The sequence below is a fragment of the Phascolarctos cinereus genome, unplaced genomic scaffold (assembly GCF_003287225.1).
Source record: "Phascolarctos cinereus isolate Bilbo 61053 unplaced genomic scaffold, phaCin_HiC Scaffold_4;HRSCAF=312, whole genome shotgun sequence".
In the NCBI taxonomy this organism is placed as follows: domain Eukaryota; kingdom Metazoa; phylum Chordata; class Mammalia; order Diprotodontia; family Phascolarctidae; genus Phascolarctos; species Phascolarctos cinereus.
The window spans coordinates 81,367,111-81,380,656 of NW_027555847.1; the positions used below are offsets into that span (position 1 = coordinate 81,367,111).

The 13,546-nt window shown below is 36.9% G+C and overlaps 1 protein-coding gene across 1 annotated transcript in view; it reads right to left on the reverse strand.

Annotated features, from left to right (window-relative positions):
* RAMP3 (receptor activity modifying protein 3) overlaps window positions 1–13,546 on the reverse strand; it is a 54,857-nt gene that overhangs the window by 23,451 nt on the left and 17,860 nt on the right. Inside the window, exon 2 of the mRNA XM_020971573.2 lies at window positions 2,682–2,814. Within this exon, the coding sequence (XP_020827232.1) occupies window positions 2,682–2,814 (133 nt within the window). The remainder of the gene's footprint in view (window positions 1–2,681; window positions 2,815–13,546) is intronic.

The following is a 13,546-nucleotide window of genomic DNA, read 5'->3' on the forward strand; positions in this document are numbered from 1 at the left end:
AACTAGGTGTTCCTGACTCCAGGCCTGACACTCTGTTCACTGCTTTACCTAGCTAGCCCTTTCAATCAGAAAGTACTATATAAGTGTAACCTATAGTCATATTAAATGAAAGGATAGAAAATTTCAATTCCATCTCAACCCCAAGCACCCTTCCTCCTCCCCCACCAACACCAGGATTGAATAGAAGTTATCCTCACCTCTATAGCTTCTAAGGACACGGGGCTATATTCTGAAGAGCTCAGAGAAAAGTTTGGCTGAACACGCCTTAAATGTAATAGAAACCTTCAAAGATGAGGCAATTTTTTACTCAACTACCATGTACCCTGACTTGGGTAGGAAGAACACCCAAAGGAATGATACAAATCCAATAAAAAAGAAAGTGCTGAAAGAAAAATTTAACACTATAGTCGACAATTTCCAATCCAATCCTACAATCATTTATGAAGTGTCTACAGTGATCAAGGCACCGCCTATCAGGGAAGGGGAGCATCGGCCCAGATAAGAAGAGGTCTAAGAAAATCCATCATTTGGACCACAGTTGGCAGACCTGCTCCCCCATGCCACAGCAGCTGGTGTAATGTGATTCTCCTGCAAAGGGAGCAGGGCTGGCCATGAGACAGGAAATGATGTTCAAACTGCATGCAGATAACCTGTCTCCTGCAGGCAGATAGTTGAGAAATCATTCTTGGCTCCTTTGACTTCTTTCAGGTCTGAACTAAAGTCCCACCTTCTGCAAAAAAGCCTTCCTAATCCCCTTGAATGATAGTGCCTTCCCACTCATTTATTATCTTCTATTTATCATATGTGTGTGTGTATATGTGTAGTATATCTTAGTTGTACATGGTTGTCTGCATGTTCTTCCCCCCCCCCCATAGACTGTGAGTTCCTTGAGAGTAAGGACTGTCCTTTTGTCTTTCTTTGTATCCTCAGCACTTAGCACAGTGCCAAGAACATAGTAGGTGCTTAATAAACACCTGTTAACTTGTTGACTTACATGGGCAACTAGGTGGTACAGTGGATTGAGTATTGATCTTGAAGTCAGGAAGACTCATCTCCCTGAGTTCAGATCCAGCCTCAGAAACTTACTGGATGTATGACCCTGGGCAAGTCACCTAACCCTGTTTGCCTCAGCTTCCTCATTTATAAAACAAGCTGAAGAAGGAAATCGCAAACCACTCCAGTATCTCTGCCAAGAAAACTACCAATGGAATAATAAAAAGCAGGACACAACTGAAACAACCAACTTGCATAAAACTATAGTTTTATTCTTTTAACAAAAAAAAAGTCACAGGGATTTGGTTAGCTATGGAGTAGCTTAAAAGGAGTCAGCAGTCTTAAAAAAAATAGTATCTATCAGACTTCGTGAAAGCTAAGTCTTGACCCAAACATATAAACTCTAATATTAAAGTCCTAGTAATCAGAAGAGAATATATCAAAGTTATTTTTTTACTTAGGATGCAAATTATGTAAAATTCATGTCTCTATAGCCACCGAAGACCCAGAAGAAAAATGTCCCCTAAATCTTCAAAAATAGACATTCAATAAAACTGTGACAATCGCCATCATTTTAGTTAGGTGTTTAAACTTGAAAGGTCAGCAACTTATCTTAGTTATAATTTCATGGTTCAAAGTCTAGGTGCACCAAAGGCACTTTAAATTAGTCAAAGAGGATGGTATAGTTTCCATTCAAATACACTTTTTTTTAATTACCTCATTAAACTGAGTATAAACATTTACTAGTTACTATATTTATAATAGCAATAGGTAATTAGGTTAAGATACTGTGTAGAGATATAAACACCTAGAAACAATCAGGTACCTTTTCCACTAGTCCCATACAGTAATGAATGTCCCTCTTTTTTTTCCTTTTTTCAAAAGAGAAGTTTTAATTCCTTCCCTGACCTATTTACTGCAGTAAATTTCCGTTATAGCTTTCCTTGCCAGATCAGTTCAAACTTGAAGCAAAGAGCCATTTCACTGCCTTAGCCTAGAGGTGGCTCAGCATTCTCATTATACAACTATACAGCTAGTCCCTGTCACTTGGAAGGAAAATTTACTATCAACTAGACATGGTTTAGCAGAAAATAGAAGAAGAAAGAGAAAATTCAGACCATGTGCATTCCATCTCCACCTTGTCCATATTTTTGTGGTAAGAAGGGAAAGATTTTCCCTTTTCTCCTCCTGAATAATTTGCTCCCGGTTTTTGCCCTTCTTTCTGAGCAAAAACTCATGCCTACACACTTACCTCCTTTTATCAACCAGTATGCACAGGATTAGGCTATTCTAGATCAAATATATTGCTAAAGCTCCAAAAAATAACTCAGTTCTTTAAAGAGAACATATCTTCCCTTTCTGGTTATAAAGCTATGCTACAGTAGAACAATATTTTTTAAACACTTTTCAGTAGAACACAATGAAGTTATGAAATGAGTGTGAAAGTGTGCTGGAGTTTCCATGATTCCACATGGTGTTCAGAGATAAATAGTTCAGTTAATGGAAAGTTAATGCACCCATTATCTATCCTTGCCTAATAGACTTCAATAAGATTATCCAAGAATAACTCAGTAAGATCCAGGTCTCTGGGACAGAATTCTAGGAGAATCCTAGAACAATAATGAGGACTTTCAGCATTGCAAACATGAAGCCAGGGCCCAATCTGTTCATCCACTAAAAGAACTTACATGATAAATTCAGTCAAATTGCACCAATTCTTTGTGTCCACTTTCCTCATCATGTCTTCAAATGCTTTGCCACATGCAGGCAACCTTTCCAGCATAAGTGTTTCATTGCAACCACTTGTTCTTTGACAAGCACCTGGAAAAGGATAAATACCAATATAAATACCCATATCAGAATGGCAAAATATTAAACCACCCCATAGAGTTCAGGCAATGACAACACTTTGATAAGTCCAGCATCTAAAATTCTTCTCTCTCTCTCTCTCTCTCACACACACACACACACACACACACACACACACACACACACACACACACTCTCCAGTGAGGACACCAACTTCTCTGTGCTTTAGGAGATAGTTTCATGAATCGCTGAGGCTGGAAAAAAATCATCACCTCCTGGTCAAGCTTCTGCAAAAGAATCTCCAAGCACTTATCCAGACTTAGCCTCAGATGAAAGACACAATTCATGCCTGAAGCCTCTCTGACTTGGAAGGACCTTTGCAAAGCTGACACTCCAAAGTCATAGCTTCAGAAAAGCAACAGTCACTTCTCCACCATGACAAGACATTCGAGGAGGAGTTGAGGGCAGTCAGCCTGTTGCCACAGCAATAACAGGTTCTACAAGAGGAATTACCACTTGAAATTGCTTTTCAGTAATGATTCCCCACAGGACAATTGTTTTCCCCTAATCATGTCCTAGTTTCAAGATACAACTATTAAGTTAACATCAGAGACGCTAAGGATGTAGACACTAAGAATCAGAGTGGTTTTAGCGAGGGTTTGGTTCAACCCTGAAACAAACAAGTTAGTATATCAGAATTCCAGAACACTGCCTGAGATACTATACTTAGAAAGATTGTGCCTCTGTTTCAGAACGAAAAAAAAAGGAACAAATGTTGACAAATTGGTCTAATAATAATAGCTAGCATGTATAGAGTGCTTTGGGGTTTGCAAGCTGCCTTACATGTATTATTGTATTTGATCTTCCCAACAACCCTGTGAAGTAGGTATTATTATTATTATCTTCCTTTTAGAGATGGGAAACTGAGAAACTGAGGCTGCCCAAGGTCACACACCTAAGTGTCTGAAGCAGGATTTGAATTCAAGTTTTCCCAATTCCAAGTCCAATGAGCACAATGACCCTGTAAGGTAGGTGCTCTTATAATACACATTTTACAGGTAAGGAAAACTGAGGCCAAGAGAGGTGAAATGACTTGCCCAGAATCAAATAGGTAAAAACCCAGGTCTTCTGGATTCCATTCAGCCCACTACATATTGTACTGCTGTTACAAATGAAATTCGTAAAAGCTGAGGCAATTACATCTTAGCATGTTGATTATTCGCAAGGCATGCAGTTGCATAACAAAGTGGATCCCAGGCACCTTAATAGGTACAAAGACACTGAATAATAGATAACAAAGCTTTCTTATAGTCAGTAATGAGGTACATATCAGGTACCACAATCTTGAGCAACAAGGGCATTTCTTCTTTCTGATTGGCCAGAGTATGACAAAACCAAAAGGTACTAACCACAAGTTATACAGAACATTTCATGGTATTTCCCTGAAACCAAATGAACAAGGCTTTTACAGGAATATAGAAGTCTAATGTCACAAAATGAATGCTGTTCACAAAATGGAGTTAATGTGGCTCTTCCATCCCCCCCCATTTGATCCTTGAGGAACCTGTTCCCAATGGATCACTCATCTACACACTTACTAAGAGGAGAGATGTACATGTCATCAAGAGCAGCTAGGTGGCACAATGGATACAGCGCCTGGCCTGGAGTCGGGAAATTTCATCTTTCTGAGTTCAAATCTAGCTTCAGACACTTCCTAGCTATGTGATCCTGGCCAAGTCACTTAACCCTGTTTGTCTCAGTTTTCTCATCTGTAAAATGAGCTAGAGAAGGAAATTGCAAACTACTTCAGTGTCTCTGCCAAGAAAACCCCAAATGGGCTCACAAAGAATCAGACACACTGGACTGACTCAACAAGAAGGTAACCAAGAAAATTCAGCAAATATAAATACTATGAAACAAAAAGACCAAAGCAATACAATAACAAGTAGGTTACCAGGTTACTTAAAGTTATTTCAGTGTTCTTGTGCCTGTAACCTATTCCCAATGTTCATTTAATTAGCACATTTCATCTTGAGTCACCGGCATCCCAGTTAGTCATCTGATCCCTAGAAACATCTTCCCCTGGACATTCCGGATTTGGTCTCATTCTCAGGGCAGCATTCTGAAGGATGCTCCTCCTAGTAGATCTGCTTCTCTGGTTCCAAGGCACTTGAAGAGATTCCTAGGTAATTCTGCTAAAATCTGCCACATGAACCAGTTATTGAAAAAGCAAATCTAGTATAATTCCTCCTCTAACCAGTTCATGTGGTGAAAACCAGCTCAAATCTTATGGTTCTGATTCTTTTAACAACAGAGCTATAAGAAGAACATTGAATTAGGAACCCATCATTCACCTGAAACTTCTGAAAGTTTTATTTTTTACATACCATTTGCTCATTCTATATTCACTTGAACCCTCTACCTGATATGAACAATGCTATCAACAGGCTAAAGGAAGAGCCTACATCAGACAGAGACTTCAAAATAGGGAAATAATTTCAATTATCAATGCAATTAAAATACTTAACCCAATTTTGAGAAACTATTATGAAAACATACTCAAGGCCTGTATATTCCATTACAAACATTTGGAAACCAATCATATATAAACCAACTGTGTGTGTATACATATACATATAGATGAGGAAACTGATCCTTTTGCTTTCAGATGTAAATCGTAAGTCCTCCCCCATGAGAATATTATCCCTAAATCACCTGAAGGTATGAGTAATCTTGTATATGAATGAGTTGATCAAAATGGAAAGATTTTTCATACTTGCATCCCTATTATATAAACTCAGAGATGTTTTAATATTAATCTATTAATTAATAAATTTAGTATTGCACAAAACTTTCACTATTCACCTGCTGTATTTACAGAAATTTTCTATAAAAGGAAAAAGGAAGGACATGGTTATGATGATATCAAGACTGTCCCCTCAAGAGCACCTACTGACCTGACATAAAGCACAATAAGAGAAAACTTCCTTCGTTCTGTTTGCTTCCAGGCATAGTTAACAGCCAGTCACATAGCATAGTTCCACATTATTCATAGGGAATCAAAAGCCAGGTTCATAATTAACCAGGTGGGGAAATTTCCAGTGTAGAAAGAGAGCACAATGGGGAAACTGAGCCAAGAGGATCCTATCTTTGTCTATACAAAGTCATCCCCTCAACTTTTCCCAAGGACAGACATCCACCTGTAGCAGTTCTCAGACCTCAGTACATATGGCATTCCCCTTGAATGCTGGACGATTACTGGCTTAATACCAATCCATACAACCATACCTGAAATCAAAACTTAGAACAATATCAAATTACAGTCCCAAGAGATTTTATCTTAAATAGCAAAATTTCACTAATCACAGTTTAGGGTTAGGCTATTATTATTGATCTCAAGTGTGCAGTAACAATTAATATAACTGCTACTCTTTCTCCCAAGAGTAAATTATTATCATTGTTAATATTATCCAATTTAAATCAAAACATCTCAAATATTTAACCATTTTTAAACATTTTACCACATTCTTTTAGCAGATTAATTCACAATCTGACAGCATCCAGATTAAAAGAGAAGTTGCAGTATGCCACTGTATCAGAATGCTGCTGGAAAGGAGCTTCTCCCTTAATCTAATGATGGCACACTAAATTTCACAATATAAGAAAAATTTAGAAACACAGTGATAACATACATGATACCATGTATTTAAAACATGAAACAAAACTTATTACCAGTCAGTTGGCATTGATTCAGTCTAATGTATTTCCAAATCATCCTACATAGAAAATCATTCATCTCATCACCTTCTGCATTCTATATTGATTGCATTCAAGACCAATATAGAGTACTTACATTTACTAACATTTATATAGGGTTTTCCATGCGCCACGAATTGTGCTAAGCAATTAACAATCACGTGATCTTCCCAACAACCCTGGAAGGTAGGTGCTATTATCCCTCTACAGATTAGGAAATTGGGATAAACAAAGGTGAAGTAACTTACATCAAGTCACACGGCCAATAAATTTCTGAGACCAGACCTGAACTTGGGCTTTCTGAGACATGTACTCAATGTATTTGGCATTTACTTCTGATTTACTACAGTTATCCTAATAGGCTAATACATCTCATTGTAAACGAGACCACATAATTTAGTTTCATAGTTTAGAAAAAAATTCAATCAAATCAAGTTTGGGTTTACTTGGTTAATTTCAAATGGTAATATTTTGCCAGTTACTCCTACTTAGTCTACTGCCAAAGATTTAAAAGTGAGTATTGCATTTTCATTATGAATGTATATTCCTCACATAAAGACTAAAATATACCCTCCTAACGATCCTTCAAAGATAGAATTTTGGTATGTTATCCTTAAATAATCCAATGCTGCAATTATATTTCTATATATTATATATCATAAGGAATAATCAAATAACATTTCTCACAACTTTCTTATCTCAATGAGATCAAAAGCCTTCTTCAAATCTCCCTTTCCAAAGCTTCAAAACCCTTTACATTCAAACCCTCTACTCACACTGTCAGTGCAAACAGACTGCAGCTTCCTTAACTTCACCTGTCTTGTTTCTTTCATATTCTGACCTCTTGCTTTCTTCTACTTGTCTAATTCCTGTAGTCTTTATTTCCCAATCATATCCCAAACTATCTATAGAATTAATCTTCACTTCCACTGCATTTTTCCCTTTAACAATTAAGCACAAGTTGTATAGTGCTTCCCACATAAATTTTGTTTCAAGTCAAATTTATTACCCATTGTACTCTCAATGTGCCATCTGTTTTCATGACTCTAAACTTTTACTCATTCAACACAAATTCAGCACAGCATAAAAAAGCACAGGGATTGGGTTCAAATCCTGGCTCTGAAATTTACTGGCTGTGTAATCTTGGGAAGATCACTTCAGTTTTCTAAGCCTCAGTTTCCTAGATAACTATATTTGCCTACCTCACAGGGTCATTATAAGGAAAGCACTCTGTAAATTTTAAAGCCCTCTACAAGGCTGCATCATTATTATATGTTATATCATCATTATTAATGTTATTATATATAATAGTTATTTAATAAGTATTGTTATATGACAATTATATAACATTGCATAACATATTAAATCTTATATATAGCATTATATAACTATGTTAGAATTGTACAACAATTATTTATTATCTTTTGCATCAAGGTAGATACAGAGTTTAGGTAAGTCATGAACTTTATCTTAATCAAGCTTATAGTTTAAAGGGATATATACAAATACTTATCTCCTGCTCCCACTAACCCTTATTCTCCACCTAACCATCTAGTGATCCTAGCTCAAGTCACACCACCTCTGTGAGTCTTTCCCTGACCATAGCAGCTCACTAGAACCTTTCCTAGTTCACTGAGACTTTTTCCCTTCTCTCGGTTCCTATGTACTTACTGTGTAACACACATTTCTCAATTTAGCATATACTACCTTGTATTTTTACTTAAGTTTACAATCTTCCAACTAGTTTTACAAAGCCTTCAAGGGTGGAACATAAATTATTCTTCCTTATATTCTTCTTCCCTCACCTCCCTGCCCCCATACAAGGGCTAAGCACGTAGGAGGAACCCAATAAATATCAAGAAAAGGAAGTATAAGCTCAATGTTCCTAGAGAAAACCAAAAAAAATTCAAAAAATTAATTATTTTAAATAATGAAGCTTCCTAGAGAAGAAAAAGGAGATACTCAGAATTATGAGACCATTGGTCTTAAGAACTGAGCTGGAATTTGGAGAGAAATTCTCCCAGAGGAGTATGTCTGTCTAAAATTGGATAGCTTGGAGACAATGAAAGCACAGTGTGGAGAAGCAAACAACTGGAGCAGGGAGAATATTTTTAGCCTGTTGGTGAAGAGACTCATCCCCGAGAATCTGCCAACTGGAAAGCCAGGCTCTTTCCTGGGATGGTATTTCTCTGAGTAGGAAACATTCCGTTATTCTTAGGAACACACAAAATGAAAGAGAATCCCAGAAAACGCAGAAACAAGCCAAGCTCATTTCAATTGTCTCATCTTAAAGTTCTGGATTCATTTAATTTTCTTACATTTACAATTATTGAAATAATTAGAAACACAACTTTTTATGGGAGTGGTATTGACTTGGCCATGCTTTAATTTTTTGAAGAAAATCATCAATTTGCTACTGTAGCTTTACTAATTACAGTATTTGAAACACCTAAAATTTTAGTACAAGATTGAGAGGTGTCGAACATTAAATGTAGATGTGTTATTAAAGCATAGACCTGACTTTTCAAAGTTTTCAAGCTTAATACCAAGAAGCCATTGATTTAAAATGCTTGTTCATCATTAATTTATTTGTTGAATTTCAGAGACAAAAAGGGCCTTTGAGAAAATCTAGTTCTTCAATTTTAAATATTTTTATATGAAAAGCCCAGAGGGGAAGTGATTCCTATGAGATCATACAGCCAGTGGAGTAAGGACTTGAACTCAAGTCTTCTGACTCTAGAAATTTATTCAAGAGAATTCAGCGTAAATGTAGATAAAATACAAAATAGAAAATGGAAAATTGGTTCCAAACAAAATCAAAGTATAAGTTTATGCTTTCAGGATGCCTATGGTTGTGCCCTTCCTAATTTTTAGGGTTAATGAAAAATCAGGTAAAATGAAAAAGAAAAAGATGGCATCTAGGTATAATCAAAAAAAGAACTCACAAAAAATCTAGGTCCTGGAAATGTCAACTTAATTCTTATTTTATTAAAGTATTATTCTTCTCCCAAACCTGATTAACAAATCAGTGCCAAGCCAAGTATAAGGAAATGGAAGGAGGCTGTCGTGGACACAAAGGGAAAGTGGCAGAATTTCTCAAAGGAAATTTGGCCCATGGTCCTACTACTTGTGATGGACAAGACCAACAATAAAAAGTTATATGTAGAATAATTCAACTCACAGTATCATAGGATCATACTTGAAACTAGGATTATAGCTTTAGAGCTACAAAGAATCTTAAAGGCCTCAGAATCTAACCCCCCCTCGTTTAACAGGTAAGGAAATCAAGGCAGATGGAGGTTAAGGGACTTGCCCAGGGTCCAAGAACAAGTATCTGAGGCAGGTTATGAACTCTGTTCTCCCTGGCTTCAAACCCAGAGTTTTATCCACTGTGATAATTAACTCCATTGGAGAAGACAGTCCTCTACTCCTCTCAGCAGGGATCCTCACTGTCCTAATACATTGCCACTACATTCAACTTCCTGGGTACATTCATCGTGGTCTAGTAAAAAAAAAAAAACGGGTTATTAGTCATGGGAGCAGGGTTGAAGTCTCACTTCTAACACTGAACTAATCATTTAATATTGGGCAAACCACTTTATCTCATCAAGCCTCAGCTTCCTAATCAGAATAATTACACTATTAGTTTCACAAGGTCATCATAAGGACTGAATGAGATAATGTATTTATGAGCTACAAAGCGCTATTCAGATCTTTGGATATTTCAATGGCTCTTTAGTCTCATCAGTACACTGGCCTCCTTTACCAATACAGGGAGAAATTCCTGCATACCTTCTTGACTTGTATGATTCTTTCTTGTTTCTTTCCACAGAAATCTACCAATGAATTGGAGGCTTTGCCATGGGGCTCTGGTAATATTTCTTTGAAAACCAAAACAACACTCAATCTACCCATCTGTTCTCTCTCATTCTCACTACAAGGCTGGCTCACTTCCTTTTCGAGTCACGAATTTCCTTGATGCGTCCTAAACCTCTTCAAGAATGCAAGTCATCATTGGTAACATACTTCAGCGTATCATTTCCGCCATGTATTTTTCCATTGCCCTTGGTATCACCTGCAATTTTAACCAGTCTGAACTGACTGAATTCTGTTATTTGAAGCCATATAGCATTGCTAGAAGAATAGAAGTATTTTAAAAATATATTTTTTGCAACAACAAGCAACTTGAGCTCTCTAAAGAACTGCACAATTTCTCCATTGAAATCTAATATGATTTTCTCTTTCCCCTCTTTTATATCAACAATGTGAATTTGGGGATGTCACTAAGCTTCTCTATCCCCATTTGTTCATTTATAAAATGGGAACAATGCCACCTGTTCTCCCCCCAACTATCTTATAGGATTGGAATTTCTGAGGTTCTAAGGGATAATGGATGTACACAATATCCTTTGTAAAACAGACCACATGGGGCAGGTGGTAGTGCAGTAGAGAGAGCTCTGGTCCTGGAATCAGGAGGACCTGAGTTATAGTCTGGCCTCCGATACTTGAGATGTACTAACTGTGTGACCCTGGGCAAGTCACTTAACCCCATTGACTAGCCAAAAAAAGAAAGAAAGAAAGAAAGAAAGAAAGAAAGAAAGAAAGAAAGAAAAGAAAGAGAGAAAGAAAGAAAGAAAGAAAGAGAGAGAGAGAGAGAGAAGAGAGAAAGAAAGAAAGAAAGAAAGAAAGAAAGAAAGAAAGAAAGAAAGAAAGAAAGAAAGAGAAAAATAGACCACACATTATGAGGGAGAACTTTTATATGAGATAGGGTAGTGGGGGTAGACAGTGATTAAAAAAGAAAGAAAGAAAGAATGTCAATGAAACATTTAGAAAATACACAGAAGAGAACAGTAGGATATTCAGAATATATGCAAGAGATCCATAGTGTCATATACAATCTTCTTAGCTGTTCTTTGTATATGGCATGTGTAAAACATGCCTAAATGAATGCCTTCAACAGCTTTCACCATAACAATACCATTTAGCATTGGTTTGAATACCTCTATTTATGTAGAACTCTACCTCGTGAGGGTCCACTGTCAGACAATTCTAATTGTTGGAAATGTCTTTTTAATATTAAGTCAAAATTTGACTCCCTGCACTTTCCACTCCTTTGGAGAAATATGGAACAAGTCAACTATCTCTTCTATATCATAACCCATAAAATACTGGAAGACAACTAAAATGCCTCTCCTTCTACTACCCTTCTCCTAGCTAAACATACCAGTAACTTCCCCCCTCCTTTTATTGACCAGTTCCTAAACACTCAACAATTTTAATCAATGCAGCAAATACTTAGTAAGATATTTCTTCCAGGTGATTTGTGCTTTATTGTTGGTCTTTCTTAAAATGGGATGCACATCATATCACTGGAAATTGGATTGATCAGCAAAGAATATAATTAGTTTATCATTTCTGGCCATTTCATATTAATGAAGCCTGTGATTGTATTAGTGGTTATATTAGTTTCTTTTCTTTTTTCAAACAGTTATCACATTGATTCATACTAAGCTTGTGGTCAACTATCATCCGTAAATTTTTTTTCACATGAATTGGTCACCAAGCTCAGTCTCCCCTGTCACATACTGCCCCAACTAGTGCAGGACCCCCCTTTAAATTCCACTTGGTCTACTTGAGCCCTTTACATTTCAGACTGCTGACGTTTTTTCTTAATCACGATTTTGTTGCCCAAAATGTTAGCTATCTCTTCCAGCTTTGTGTCCTCTGCAAATGTGATAAGTGTGACGTCTATGTCTTCATCTAAGTAATTGTTAATAAATGTTGAATTGGTTGTTCAGTTGTATCTGATTCTTCATAGGCCCATTTGGAGTATTCTTAGCAAAGACACTACAGTGGTTTTCAATTTCCTGCTTCAGCTCATTTTACAGATGAGGAAACTGAGGCAAATAGTGTTAAGTGACTTGCCCAAAGTCACCCAGCTAGTAAGTGTCTGAAGAGAGATGAAACTCAGGGAATGAGCCTCCCTGACTCCAGGCCCAAGGCTCTGTGCACTATGGCGCCACCTAGCTGCTTAGTCCAGACCACTACACTAGCTCAGTCTTACAGACACATAATATCTTCCATACAGAATCAGGAAAGACACTTTGTGGGGCTAGAAATGGTGATGGTATTGTAAAGAGCTACAATGTTATTTTAAATAAAATTTCTCAGATAATAAAATTTTTTGTTTCTGGTTCTTTTTATTACTTCTGTGCATCTTTCTGATTTTCTTTGATATTTTCAATCCTCCTCCTCATTTCCTAATTACCAATTTGTTCCAACTTCTATTACATTAAACTGTATGACTTCCTTTGAAGAAAAAAAAAAAGATGTGGTACAGCCATCTGGTTTTGAACTTGCAGCCCGTGGGCAGCTTTAGGGATCACGTTCTGTGAGTTCTAGCTGCCTGCATCTGTACAGTACAGAGCTGTACCCTGTCACAGGGGGAATATAAATTTGGCATCCTTCCCCTGTGTGGGAGCACTTGGTTTCCACCTGTGATACTTCTATCTATACTTCTGAAAGAGGTGATGCGGTGGGAGTTTAGGGATGAGTGCTCGGTCCCCAGATTGCCCACAGTATGTACAGACTATGCCCACACTGCCTTGAGGTTGGAAACCAAGAAAAGAATACGGGATGTTATTCTGCTATGGCACAAGGGAGGGGAGAACCAATCCATGGTTTTCTTGTGTAGGTTTATGCAAGTTAGACTCCTGATATGTAGGAAGGAAGATTAGATTTTGGATTTATTTTTATTATTAACTTAGTGTTCTGTAAGGAAATTATACTACCTGGTGAGTTAATTAATAATAAAAATACTAATTCTTATAAAATGCTTTTGTTTTTCTTTTGAACTTGACAAACATCAACAAACATGAACACTTCTATATACAAATAACAGAAAAGAGAACTGTATATGACACTATATCCCTGTTACATATAGATTATTTTAAGTACATAATAAATTTAATATGATAGTAGCAATACT